This window comes from Globicephala melas, chromosome 1 (assembly GCF_963455315.2).
Source record: "Globicephala melas chromosome 1, mGloMel1.2, whole genome shotgun sequence".
Taxonomy (NCBI): Eukaryota; Metazoa; Chordata; class Mammalia; order Artiodactyla; family Delphinidae; genus Globicephala; species Globicephala melas.
Window position 1 is genome coordinate 120,090,281 of NC_083314.1, and position 14,964 is coordinate 120,105,244.

The following is a 14,964-nucleotide window of genomic DNA, read 5'->3' on the forward strand; positions in this document are numbered from 1 at the left end:
ACACCACAGAACGGGAACAACTTGCTGGAAGTTAGAAGCTTGTTCAGAAGCAATCCAACTCAAAGAAAGTTTCTGAAGAAACGGACAAAAATAATCAAAGCCCCCGCCCAACTGAAGCTAGCCCACGGAAGAATAGACTCTCAGAAACCCCTGCCTGGAGCATACGCGGTTCCAACCCAGTTGTCATCTAGTCAAGCGGTTTTTAGATTAACGCTTTTCCGGGACTCTGACCTGGGGACGCCGGGGTTGGTAGCCCAGCAGCAGCGGCCAGGCCCTCTGAGAAGGCCCAGAGCCCCGCCCTCCCTTCCGGCCGGTGAGTCGGTCCGGCCGGCCTGAGCCAGGCTGAGGCGCTGGGGAGCGCGGGCCTGGGCGCTGCCCCGGGAGAGCCCGTGAGTGCGCGGGATGGGGTGGGTGAGGAAGTGGGGATCCCACGCACCGAAGGGCACGAAGAACCCGGGGATGCGAGAGGAGAGGTCTGGGCGATGGGGTCGCCGGAGGTTGCGGTGGAGGGAGGTGGTCGGCCCGTGTGTTCCGGGGCATGGGGTGGGGAACTCAACCGGAGGGACGGGGCGGGGAGCGCGGGAGGTGGGTGGGCCCGGAGCTGGCACCCAGTCCTACAGGAGGCTGGGGAGGGGGGCCGCGCAGAGCTGGGGAGAGCGGGGACCCCCTGTCGGGGCTGGGGGCCGCACAGCCCTCGGGTGGGCTGCGCCCGGAACTCAGCGTTTATGCTCACTAAAATGAAGGCTGCACGAAGTCAAGAGTGATAGTCTTTAGCTAGGAATAAACATGGCTTGTCGTCCCTGCTTCCTAGAAACTCTTCAGGATCGCTCATTCTCACAGCTTCAGTAAGATGCTTGCAAATTTATTTTCCCTTTGTTAGACATAACAGGTATATGAAGAAAGGCAATTAAGAAAAAAAGAAGCCTAGCCTCATTCCAAATGTTTCATATTTTTCAGGTTTTAGAATTCTCACTTAATCCCATCTCTTGAACCCCTTCATTCCCAGTCCCAGAGATGCAAAATAAATACTGATTAAAAATATTGTGCAACCTTTAACCTATTGAACGTAACTAAATATTTCCCAAGCTCTTCTCTGATACAGATCTCCTGTTATAATTTAGTGTCACAGTAGTACTTCTGGTCCAGATTTTTTGTCTTCATCTCAGTGCCACCCCTCTAACAGAAACAGGAGTGGAGTTCTTTGCCTCTGGTTTTCTCATGCTTAAGGTTGCATCCAAAACTTCTCATTTTCCTTTGTCATTCACTTTACTCTCCCAAATCTCCAGTTTCCTCTTTATAAGAATGGCTTAAGAACTACATTCACATAAACCAAAATTCTAACAGCTACAGAGATGATGTACCAATCAAATTTTAGTTGTAGGAAAGGTAGGTAAACATGTTTATCAATTAGCTTACTGAGATCCACAGTACTTCAAAACTATCCAGGTATCCAAGAACTTGGTTGAATTTAAAGAGAACATTTTAAAATCAAAAGTACCTTCATAATTTAAGTAAATAAGAAAACTGTAAAACTCTTACATTAAGTCAAATTCAATAAATAAAAATTGGGCACTTACTGCAAACTAAGGCATTATTTGATATTGATATACTGAAAGACATGAAAAATATTGATATACTGTTTTTCTATAGCAATGCAAATTAATTTTACTACTAGAAGAATAATTCTGTACTTTAAAAAAATACTTTTTAATCCAAAGATTATCCATCTATCTAATCTACAAATCATTTATTTAACTTGGGAGAAAATGCTTAATCAAGAAAATTACAATAAATAACAGTGGGTTTAAAATAGAAACCACACCTACCACTCTGACTGATGCTTTTCAACTCTTATCTCTTTAGACCTGTGAGAAAATTTCCATGATGTTCTTACTTCCCTAAGGAGTTTTAAATGTCACTCAGTGAAAAGTTATAAAGGAATCATTTACGAATTAGATGGAATAATATGCATGATTAGCTGAATTCTCTGGTATTTTCAAGCATTTTCCACTTGCAACTAAAGTATATGGTTATTCCCAACAATTTTACTCTTAGGTATATATATACCCAAGAGAATTGAAAAATGATGTACACAAAAACTTGTACAAAAATGTTCATAGTGTCATTATTCATAATAGCCAAAAAGTGGAAATAACCTAAATGCCCATCAACTAATGAATGGATAAACAGAAGGTGGTATATCATACAATGGAATATTATTCTGCCATAAAGAAAGAACAAAGTACTGATACATGATGCAACATGGATGTACCCTGAAAACATTATGCTAAGTGAAAGAAGCCAAAAAAAAAAAAAAAAGAGCCAAACATTGTTTGATGCCATTTATAGGAAATGTCCAGAATAGATAAATCCATAGGGACAGAAAGTAGATTAGTGTTTGCCAGGGGCTGGAGGAATGCGAAGTGAGTGCTAATGGTTATTCAGTTTCTTTCTGGGGTGATAAAAATGTTCTGGAATTAGAAAGTGGTTGCACAACTCTGTGAATATACTAAAACCACTGGATTGTACACTTTAAAAGGGTAAACTTTTTAGCAGGTGAAATTATATCTCAATAAAGTGGTAAAGCATGTGGTGATTAAAACCTATGTGTTGAATTTCTAAAAGAAGACAATATTCTGCTGAAAGGTGACAGGGCTCAATATACCTTGTATACCAATCATCCTGAAAATCACTTTTGAACCAAAAACATTGGTTCAAAATATCATTCTCACTATAGCTATAAAACAGAAAACAGAATAACTTTTTTTTTTTTTTTGCGGTACATGGGCCTCTCACTGTTGTGGCCTCTCCCGCTGCGGAGCGCAGGCTCAGCGGCCATGGCTTACGGGCCCAGCCGCTCCGTGGCATGTGGGATCTTCCCGGACCAGGGCAAGAACCCGTGTCCCCTGCATTGGCAGGCGGACTCTCAACCACTGCGCTACCAGGGAAGCCCCAGAATAAGTTTTTAAACGTAAATATATTTAAAAAATTAAAACACCTAAGAATGCAATCTATACATATGAAAAAGTAAAATATTTATATGCATAACAAGTAGTAGCAACATCATTCATAAGCAGCAGTTAGTGTTTATTTTCCCCATATTTTGGTTTAACACCATAGTGGTAGTTTATTCTTTTTAGGGAAATTGCATATGGTACATATAGCATATTATGAGTAAGTTATAGAAGGCTGTGTAATTGGAAAATTAATTCCAAGTAGCAATATTTCCTCTAAAAACACATTTATTATCAAACAAATTATTTTTAACTAGTGGACAATAAAATGTACCTATAATTTATTAAGTCCAAGATATATAGTCAACTTGCATAAAATTATATATGGCATTTTAAAAACAACCTATTTCTAAAATATCAGTAATTCAGGCCAATTGGGATTTCCACAGGAGATAAATTGCCATTAATATCCTTTTTATGAAGAAAATGTCTGCCTTAAGAACATTACAACTATGTTATTAAGAAATGCTACAACATACTTTAAAAATCAAAATGGTGAAACATATGTATTAGGATATTCTTTTATGGGTACCAGCCCTATAGCAGCATTTCATATGGTGACTTTAATCTAGTTAACTAGATTTCCAAGTGACTTGGGTTTTTACTTTCTAGAAATACCTATCACATGTATAGTTTTGTTAAGAATTTAAATTTCCATCATAAATGAGAACCTATCATACTGATAATGTAAAGATATAAGAAATAAAGTACTTGGATATCCTAGTACTTTATTAGAAATATATCTACTAACTCCACAGAAACAAGTTTTATATGTAAGCAAAATACTAAAATTTTCTGATTTGGGAGAAATGAAATAAAATACAGTGAATGGTTTTCTCTTCTTCTCTAACTGTAAAAATCCCTTTTGCCTTTTTATTTGACCCGTCTATTCATGCAATTTAATGAACCCCCGAAATAATTTACATGTCTTTATACAGAATTCACATCTACATCAGTAAATGGCCAGTTCTTTTATATTTTCAGTGCCTTATCAAAATATGGGTAACAAAGTTTTTCATTCTATGAGGCAGGAAGATGTTTCCTAAGTACTTCTTTGGATGATGAGGATATAGTATCTGGGAAGGACACCTCAAATTCTATTAGAAGGTCACCACGTTGCTCAGGATTTTTTGGAAACGGTAGCCCATATCCGATAATTCTTCGCCTCATTCCAGGTTTCACAATATCATTTATTGTCATAGGTATGGTTCTTCCATCCATTGTTGGCACATTAAATGAGCAGCCACACAATGCCTAAAATGGACCAAATAAAATTAACAAATTTCAAAACGTAAAAGTCTAATCAAAAATATTACCAGCTGTAAAGAACGATACCTCTAAGGCAAATTTTTAACCTCCAAAAAATATCAATAATTATAAGACTTTTTCCACATTAGAAAGTCCCTTCAGGACACATATAATCAGACATTTTACAAAAGAAGGAAAGGAAAAGGGGAAGGAAAAGAAAAGGAAAAACGGAGGAAAGAATGTCTTTCACATTGCCCTGGAATGAAATGGATTGTCTGAGGCTGCTATTACAACATTCAAGATGCAGGGATGGAATGGGAGAAGAGAAGAGGGAGAAATTCAGGACTAGAAAGAATAAGATAGGAGCAACTACAAACTTCTCTAGAGGGAAAATGTTAGGACAAGAAATATACTTAATGTTTTAGTCAATAAATATTTACTGAGTACCTACTATATGCCATATATTCCTGTTAGAGCCTGAGCACATAGGGACCATGCACACAGACCCCACCTCAAAGAACGCACAAAGAATTCAGAAGCAAACTAGTAATTATAATACGGTACAAAGTTGGCACAGAAGTATGTGCAGAAGTCTTTTGTGAGAGAAAGGGCACCCAACCTACCCCCTTAGCTTCAGGGGGGGTAAGTTTGGGGTAAGCATTGGACCAGTAGCAGGTGTTGAGGTAGAGTGAGGAACAGCAGTGTTCCACAGAGTACAGCTCAGACAATGACACAGAGGTATATGAGATAATAATACATCAAACTTAGGGAAATGCATATACATTGAGGGTTAGAAATCAGATTAAAAACAATCTTTTATTTTAAGATAAAGAGTTTAGACATTATGGTAGATGCTATGTGGAGTCATTTAAGAATTTTAAGCAGGGAACTGATATGGCCTTATTTGCAGGATTACAATCCAATTTGAGAAAGAGTGCCTAAAAATAGAACAAATACGAACTAATGTATTAAAGCAGTACCCTCATAAATTATTTTGTCTTTTAATACTTTTTTTGTTATATAATTATTAACCCAAGTTAACAATTTTGGAAAAATTCTATACATGGACTAAGGTGATGAGATTACAGTACAGATCTCATAAACCATACTTGTAAAAAACAGAGTAGAGTTAATCCAGACTAGGCCTCATAGTATATAATTCACTTAAAATTGTGATTTAAATTGTTAGTATAAATAACTAAACTTAGAAAGTATAATCTTATCCATAAATGAGGTATAATAGTGGTACTACCTCAGAAGGTTCTTATGATAATTTTAAAAATATTGTGTAGTAAACATAAAATTAATGTTAGCTATTATTTAGATAAATGCCCTAAGATCACATGCATAATTCTGTTTGGTTTCAGAATCCTATGTCCTACCAACTTACCTCTCGTAAACTAATTCTAGCAGTATAAATTATATTTGATCCATCCCTTTTGAATTTGGGGTGATCTTTATCTTTAATGACAAAAACAATGTCTGCTGGAATACTAGTTGGTGTTTCATCTCCTTCCCTTGGAAAAGTAATTTTGGTACCTTCTTTCCACCCTTTTTTTATCTCGATGGTAAGAATTTTGTCCTCAGTTCGATAACTCCTTCCATCAGGGTTTAACCTTTTTCGAGAAATCTTCATCCGTTTGGTACAACCACTATATATTTCTTCAAGTGATACTCTAAGTTCATGAATAACTGGAGGATCTTGTTTGAGGCGGGATGGTCCCACAGAATTCCTGTCTCTTGGATATCCATTCATGCTGAATCCAAAGGCGCTAAAAGGATCTCCATCTACTTCCATTTCATCAGAATCTCTACCACCACCCATCCGTCTTCCAAAGAAAATTTCAAAGGGGTTGGAACCTCCGAAAAATGCTGCAAATGTGGCATGAGGATCGCCATGAAAGGTGTACCGGAAGGTACCTCCTTGTCCATCAGTACCTCCTGCCCCTCCTTTCAACCCTAAATGAAGAGATAAACATGATTAGAAAAATGCTTACAACTCTTGAAAGTTAAACTTTCAACAACTGTATTACTAATAAACTTTGGCTAACTTAGGTTGCTATTATTAATATTGACCAGAAATGCCATTATAACTGAATACAGAACAGCTACATAACTTCCAATCATTCCACCCTAAGTTAAATTTTTATCTTTCAAATTCTTCTTCCAAACCCCATCTTTTTTTTTTTTAAACTGGTTTGTTTGTTTTTTTTAAAAAACTTCATTTTATTTATTTTTGGCTGCGTTGGGTCTTTGTTGCTGAAGGTGGGCCCTCTCTAGTTGCGGAGAGCAGGGGCTATTTTTCATTGCGGTGGCTCCTCTTGTTGCGGAGCATGGACTCCAGAGCGCAGACTCAGTAGTTCTGGCGCACGGGCTTAGTTGCTCCGCAGCATGTGGGACCCTCCCGAACCAGGGCTCGAAGCCGTGTCCCCTGCACTGGCAGGCGGATTCTTAACCGCTGCGCCACCAGGGAAGCCCCAAACCCCATCTTTAATGATAAATTATTCCTGAGTCTTTGTTCCACAGGTAAAAAGAAAATAAATAAAAATCGGGAACCTCTTATCTCATAAGCTACTGGTTTGATAACCTAAAGTATATAAATTTAAGTTTTTAAAAGATGTCATTCAAGGGGTGGGGGAGGGAAGAATTGGGAATTCGGGATTAGCAGATGCAAACTAGTATATATAGGATGGATAAACAACAAGGTCCTACTGTATAGCACAGGGAACTGTATTCAATATCCTGTGATAAGCCATAATGGAAAAGAATATAAAAAAGAATATATATATATATATATATAACTGAATTACTTTGCTGTATAGCAGAAATTAACACAACATTGTAAATCAACTATACTTCAATAAAATAGAAAAATAATAATAATAAAAAATAAAAGATGTCAATTGAAATGTCTTCAGTAATCAATGCAAAATACGTAACCTAAATCTTTGAGTACCATTATAATCAGTCAGCACAAATCAATAATATAAAATACCATATTTATACTAACTATCTGTATTTCAGATCACCTTTCACTGTTTAAGAATTAAATAGAACTCATTTGTGGCAGAAAGGGAAAAAATTCTAATAACAGAAAACCCTATGAAAAAAAATTTTAGACACTAAAATTGTTATCCTATGCTAGATAACGAAATTCTTTATCTAGGCATACCATGTGATAGCATTAATTTCAACAGCATGTGAAAAGCCTGAAATCATGAGCTGTGAACTCTTTTGACATGTAAGGCCTTTGGGCTGGTTATTTCTGTCTATTATGGACAACCTGCTTCAGACCCCAAGATAGTGACCCTTTGATCCTCTTTTTTAAGCTCAACTAAGTAATAAGTAGCTCACAAGAGATTACATATTTGAAGTAGCATTTTCTACTACAAACTGAAGGAAGATTCTACTGAAACCCACAGAACAACAGTATAGTGATCTTTTAAGGGATCAATGCTGACAAGGATTTATATCATTACAGTATCAGCAAAGTTTCTGAATGAGCCTTATGGGCATTCCTGACCAAGGAAACAAGCAGGAAAAGAATATAAAAATTATGAAACTGTAAAGAAAAATTCAAGAGAATTAAACTAAGAGATTCCAATATATTTAAGCAGTGACCAATTTGAGGGCAAGAAATACATTTTATTCATTTTTGCATTACTCATGCATACAGGTCTGAAAATGACAGACGCTCATGTTTATTTATTTATTTAAATTTATTTATTTATTTTTGGCTGTGTTGGGTCTTCGTTTCTGTGTGAGGGCTTTCTCTAGTTGCAGCGAATGGGGGCCACTCTTCATCGGGTGCGCGGGCCTCTCACTATCGCGGCCTCTCTTGTTGTGGAGCACAGGCTCCAGATGCGCAGGCTCAGTAGTTGTGGCTCACGGGCCCAGTTGCTCCGCGGCATGTGGGTTCGTCGCAGACCAGGGCTCGAACCCGTGCCCCCCACATTGGCAGGCAGACTCTCAACCACTGCGCTACCAGGGAAGCCCCGCTCATGTTTATTGAATAAAGGGAATGAACTAATTCTTAAAGCCTCCAAAAATAAACTTTAAAATGTATTTTGAGTGTCAAGATATTTGAGAAAAGGCAGAAGCAAAAACAATATAAAGTATAATCACACATACACATATATGAGAAATTTAATAATAAAAAATTCTACTGAAGTCACTCAGCATGATTTCACAGAGTTTTACGTGTCTTATTCTATTTGGCAACTTCCACTAAAAGGTATACATGTACTCTACTTCATCCAACAGTGTCAGATGATGTTTAAATTTTTACCTTCATCCGTGAATAGAAATCTGGAGACACAAAAAGAAATCTAACAATTTGAAAATTGTCAATATATGTATTGGATGATATATCCAAAGAGCACTCAGGGATATGCCTTGTAGAATCAGAATGACAAGTATAAGCAGGACAAGAACTTTTACCACACAGCTCATCCAAAACTTCTTTTTATAAATTTTAGTGGTATAGTTATAACTCCAAATGTTAAAAAAAGCTAGTGGCAGATTTTTTTAATGATATATATATATATCATATAACTCAAGGTCATTACCAATGTGATTAAACCAATGCTAAATTATTTCAATCACTTCATCTTTCATCCCACAAATAGAGTATAATAATTTAACAGAGTTAATAAAGTAAATTGAGTGAATTAGCCTACCCAGTCTAACCCTCTACAAGACAAAATCTAAATGTTTTAGACCTATAATGGATTCATGAAAAGAAAGAACAACATTTTAAGTTATTACATCATGGGTTTGGCTTTTCTCTAAAAGCCCTTCCTTCCTCTGCCAAAAATGGTAACTCAATCAGGATTACAGAGTCCCTGAGAAGATTCACACACTGTCTGAAGTGACGTTTATCAAAGCTAACAGCTAACAATGCAGCTTTGACACTAAACAGTCAACTACGTATCCTCTATGACTGAGAAAAATCCTACCAAAATTCACACCAATACAACATGAATTATTATGCAAGTATCACTTGCATTGCCCGGCACTTGAATTGGAACAAGCCTGTCATCAACTACAGAGTCAACTCTTCACTACATACATTCTGACTGCTCATGGAAAATTTTAATATTCAGCTAGATTCCCTCTGCTATCCAAAATTTTTTCTAGACATAATCATCACTCGTGTGAGCAAGAAATGCACCCCAGAGTCAACATTTACGTATGCTGTACCGACAGCTATTATTTAAAAAACAACCAATCAACCAATTTGCAATCCAGAAACAATTATGTGTCTGGGATACTATCCATAACAATGATATCCGTTAGTTAGTTGATTAAAAGTTTATCAAAAGCAGCAGCATTGGAGAAGAATTAGGATTTCAAAGAAAAAAAAATTATAGGACTTTAAAAACTTTCTTTAAGGAGATCTAATATGTAAGAACCCAGATTTATAAAAAATACTTACAGAGTTAACTAGCATAATGAAATTCTTTAGACAGCTTTGATTCATAAAAATACAAAAAATGAGTAAATACTCATTTAAAAAAATATATAGTAAATAAATTCAGTTGATTAACTATATGAAGAACAGAAGCTGCAAGCTAGTATAAAGATTAATATACTAAACACAAATTTGATCATATAAATACTAACTTTCAGTATTTAAGTTATTGAGTAAAACATAAACAATAAAAAAAGAAGGCATAAGGAAAAAGAAATGTTAGAAAACTAGACTACTATGAAAATGTGTTATTGAAAATTTTTTTTTTTTTTTAAGTCTTTTAATATAAACTTCTGTTGACATCACGGAACAATTCAGAACTAAACCTAAAACTTTAGGGGAGAGACTGGATCAAAATCCAATTTTCAATTTCTGTAGTTCTGTTTTTTGTTTCGAATGATTCAACTATGGAGAAACGTCTCTATATGGAAAAATAGTTTTATTTATTACGTACAATAAAATTAACCCATTGTAAATATACAGTTTTAGTGAAGTTGTAGAATTGTGCAACCATCACTACAATCCAGTTATAAAACATTTCCATCAACCCAAAGAGTTCTTTCATTTCTATTTGTAGTTAATCCCTGCTCCCACCTCTAGCCCTAGGCAACCACTGATGTGCTATCTTTCTCTATAAATCTGCCTTATCCATGCATTTCATATAAATGGAGTAACAGAATATGTAGTCATTTACATCTGACTTTTTTAGCATAGTTCATGAGGTTATTCCATTTAGTAACATGTTTTATTAAATCAGTTCTTTTAATTGCTAAGTAGTATTTGTGTGTGTGTGTGTGTATACATATACAACACATTTTATCCATTCACTAAAAGATGATACTTTCGGATTTTTTCATTTGGGGCCATCACAAATGGTGCTGCTGTGAACACTCACGTACATGTCTTTCTATGGACCTATATTTTCATTTCTCTTTTACAGATTCCTAGGAGTGGAAATGCTGGGTCATATGATACTTTCAAAACATCTCTATTTTTATTCAACCTTTAAAAAACTCAGAATTTAAAATTGTGGATATTAGAGGGGCTTCCCTGGTGGCTCACTGGTTAGGAGTCCGCCTGCCAATGCAGGGGACACGGGTTCAATCCCTGGTCCGGGAATATCCCACATGCTGCAGAGCAACTAAGCCCGTGCGCCACAAATACTGAGCCTGAGCTCTGGAGCCCAAGAGCCACAACCACTGAGCCTGTGCGCCGCAACTACTGAAGCCCGCACGCCTAGAGCTGGTGCTCCGCAACAAGAGAAGCCACCGCAGTGAGAAGTCTGAGCACCGCAACAAAGAGGAGCCCCTGCTCTCCGCAACTAGAGAAAGCCCGCGAGCAGCAACAAAGATCCAACGCAACCAAATAAATGAATTAAAAAAAACCCAAAAAAACACAACCAAGTAGATATAAAAAAAATAAAATTGTGGATATTAGAGATTTTCAAAACACAAATATACTGGGATCACTGGTTCTGGTAGGTCCTAAATATATAAATTAGCATGTTCAACTCATACAATTCTCAGTTCACGGTTCCTTATTTCCACAGTCTCAGGCCTTGCAAAAGAATGCAATAATTGGGGGAAAAAAGTATATCAGGTAAATTAGTAATGGCCCCACAGTCCTAAAATTATTGTTATGTTACTTCTAGAGAAACACATAGGGCTATGGAACCAGGCCTGCAGGCACAAACAGATCAATGACAGGCAAAGACAAAAAGTATTTTCCCACATTTTAACAGTATACGTAACCAGGTATTTTAAATAAAGGATAAGTAAATATAATGCTTTTCTGTAAAGGAAGATAATTTCTAAAACATAATCGAATAACTTTCATTTAACTGTATTTTAAAGTAACATAACTAGAGAATGATATTTCTGAATAATATATTTCAATGCTTTAAAAAACTTATTCTTCCCTATTACCTCTATTGCTTACATCAATTACCTGAGTCAAGAACAAAAAAAGATTTGGGGTACACACATGATCCTGTTTTAGTCTTTTTTAAATTCACTCACTGGTGATGCTCAGTAAAAATCAAACTGGAGAAATATCACCCAAGAAAAACACTATTAAGAGGTAATATTAAGCCAAGAAAAATGTATCATTTGGTGACTTGAAAATTCCGCAAATATCCTTAGTAAACACTGAATCTTATGGTTTAGTTATAGAGAGATTTGAGCTATTTGTGAGATGGGGATTAAATCAGTGGATATTTGCTTTTTCATGGGAATTTATTGTGTTACTGCATGTTTGTAGATTTCTTCACAAAATTACAAAATAACTTCTTCAGAAAGAGTAGTATATGGTTAGTAGTATCTCAGAATCCTGCTTAGGTTTTGAGAAGAACCAAATCATAGTATTTTGAGTAGTATGGTCATAAGGAACCAACAGGATTGAACTGCCCACTATTTGCTTTTTTCAATATTTACTTTGTAAGAACCTGACACTGCAGGTCCTCATCACACCAAAACTGGCAGCAGAAACTGCAATTTGGGGCAACTCAGATCAAAAACAAAAAACAACAACAAAAAACCCTCTACACAATCACCTGCTTATCTAAATTTAATGTTTTAACTCAAAATAAGCAGTCGCTACTTCACTATACTTTAGGCTATATTTCTAATTAGGAAAATTTAACATTAAATGCAATAAAGGAAGCAAAAAACCCGAAAAAATTTTCATAACTATAATGATGTAAAAAAAAACATCTGGGGAGAAAAATTAGTAATAAAACAACTTAGTCCTTATATAAAACGTTGAAAATCCCAGAACCTGTAGAAATTGAAGTGTTGTTGTTAAATTAGCGATTTAAAATAGTCTTACTTTATAGCTACAATTATATGGAGATGATGGATAAACACTTTAAAATCCAGAATGATAAAAGGATAATCTTCAATTATTCCCATTTACTGTATTCAACTAGTTTCTGATCTCACAATCCAAGAAACAAAAGTGTGGCAGGGAGAGGAAAGGGAAGTTATCATGCCTTCCTCTATACCTAGATAGTAAAATTTTAAAAGAAATAATGTTACCTTAAAGTAAATCAATAATTGTTCTAACTAGGTGGCCATTTTAGGTCAAAAAATTATATTTCTGAGATCTCATTTTCTTGGCACACAATTACTGTTTACAATTAAGCTAAAAACTTGTTCTGGTATTTTATGACATCAGGAAAATTCTTTCCTCTCCAGGCAGAATGCCAAAAACAACTACAGCTAAATGCCTGGGCCTTCGGCTTCTCAGAGAGACGATTCTGTCCTGTTTAATTTAAACTAGCTTTGCCATAAGAAAGGCAAAAAACTTCTTTTGTTTTCGTGAATAAAATATAAACTACCCAGAATTTGAACTGCCAATCTTAAGATTTTAAATGACTAAAGAATCTTTACTGGTTCTGACAGAAAATTCTTTAGAAAACAAAACAGGTTGCATAAGGCTTTTGACACAATTTCTTAATGAGTATGGGAATTTAAGGTTTCTTTTCAAATATAATGTTAACATTATAAATCTAATGGTAGAATATACATATTACAAAATGTCAAAATCCAAAAAAAGGCAAACAAATACATTTCATTCATAGCTATATAACATTCATTCATATGATCAGAGATGAAATCTTGTTTTCATCCATTATTTGTCTTTCTACTTTTGAAATGTCAGAGAATTTAATTTAATAACCAGAAGGCTGAGAGAGAAAAAAGAGAGACAGAGCTGGAGAAACAGAAAGATGTACACTGAATACTTACCTTCCTCCCCAAACTGATCATATATTTCTCTCTTTTTAGGATCACTCAATACTTCATAAGCTTCTGCGACCTCTTTAAATTTTTCCTCTGCCTGAGGAGATTTGTTCTTGTCCGGATGAAATCTGAGGGCTTGTTTTCGGTAAGCCTTTTTAATATCTTCATCTGAAGCTCCTTTTTCAATTCCCAAAATGCAATAATAGTCTTTCCCCATTTCGAATGCCTTGAAATGAACTTAGATTCCCTTTGTGAAAGAAAACAGCGTCCCCAGTCTTAGCAATACAATGATTCTAAGAAAAATAAACCAAGCTGGGTATTTTAAAAGTTAAAGCAAATCAGCAATTCAGCTTTGCTGTCTTAAGGCAGCACGCAGACAGTGTCTCTGTATTTAATTCCTTCCCCAACAGCTCACTTACAGATAAATATACACTACACAGGAGACGGCCTCCTTCTAGATCCTCCCATTTTCACTACGTGTCTCTGTACTTTCTAGAACAGCAAATGCTACAGGACGTCACTTCCCCAGCTGCCTCTAGTCAAAGTATTGAGCTAGGTTTTCTCCTCCTCCACGATTAACTATTCATTTTCCTTCTGGCTCTACCATTTTTATGTCCTTTTTAAGAGGCCAAGTGGATTAAGAAACCAATATTTCAGCACAGAATGTCCTAACTACACATTTATTTACTCCATTCTAGGTAAGAAAGCAACAAAAAAATCATTATAGCCATTAAGTATCTTACCATTAAAATAAGTTAAAGTTATTATACAAATAAAAATACTTATTTTAGGTATATTAATTTCAACTTCAAGTTATTCAAATGTAAGGTATACAATCATAAAATATGGTTTGTTTAAATTAAAATTGTCAAATAATTTGTGTCATTTTCAAAATTCCTAGGGTCTATCAATCAGAAATGCCAGGAACTTGGCATTGTAAAAGTCTACATATCATAAATATCAAAAGCAAGGTTTTAAAGTCAGTAAAGGACTTAAATATGACTTTAGCTGATGATTTTAACTCTTTTTTTTTGTAGTATAAAGAGTTAATAGTTCAGGCAAACTAATAACTTCTGAAAGCTTCATATCTGATTTTAGTTACTTCAACTAAAACAGAATGAGATCTGCCCTCCTCACTCCTAGGGTCACTATTTAAAGAATTTTTGTCTTGCTTCAGGAATGATAGGAGAAAGTATCAGGTTACAGACAGTAAAAACTCATGTTTCTTTTAAGACTTTAACTGGATCAGCTTAAAATCTGGATATGCTATTTATGAGGCATAATATGAGAGATATTTTTTCTTTTAAAAACGCACTTTCCCGGTTTTCCCTGGTGGTACAGTGGTTGAGAGTCCGCCTGCCGATGCAGGGGACACGGGTTCGTGCCCCGGTCCGGGAAGATCCCACATGCCGCGGAGCGGCTGGACCCGTGAGCCATGGCCGCTGAGCCTGCGCGTCCAGAGCCTGTGCTCCGCAACGGGAGAGGCCAC

The 14,964-nt window shown here is 36.0% G+C and overlaps 1 protein-coding gene across 4 annotated transcripts in view; it reads right to left on the reverse strand.

The window, feature by feature from the left end:
* Positions 1-3,014: 3,014 nt before the first annotated feature.
* Positions 3,015-14,964, reverse strand: part of DNAJB4 (DnaJ heat shock protein family (Hsp40) member B4) — a 40,891-nt gene continuing 28,941 nt past the window's right edge. For 2 of the 4 annotated variants that reach the window (XM_030866027.2, XM_060303946.2), the window contains exons 2-4: positions 13,482-13,722; positions 5,653-6,221; positions 3,015-4,268 (exon numbers count right to left, since the gene is read on the reverse strand). In XM_030866027.2, coding sequence (XP_030721887.1) covers positions 4,035-4,268; positions 5,653-6,221; positions 13,482-13,692 — 1,014 coding nt within the window. In that variant the 5' untranslated portion in view covers positions 13,693-13,722 and the 3' untranslated portion in view covers positions 3,015-4,034. Of the gene's footprint in view, positions 4,269-5,652; positions 6,222-13,481; positions 14,756-14,964 lie in introns of those variants that run through there. The other 2 variants (XM_030866025.3, XM_030866029.3) reach the window with 2 other exon arrangements.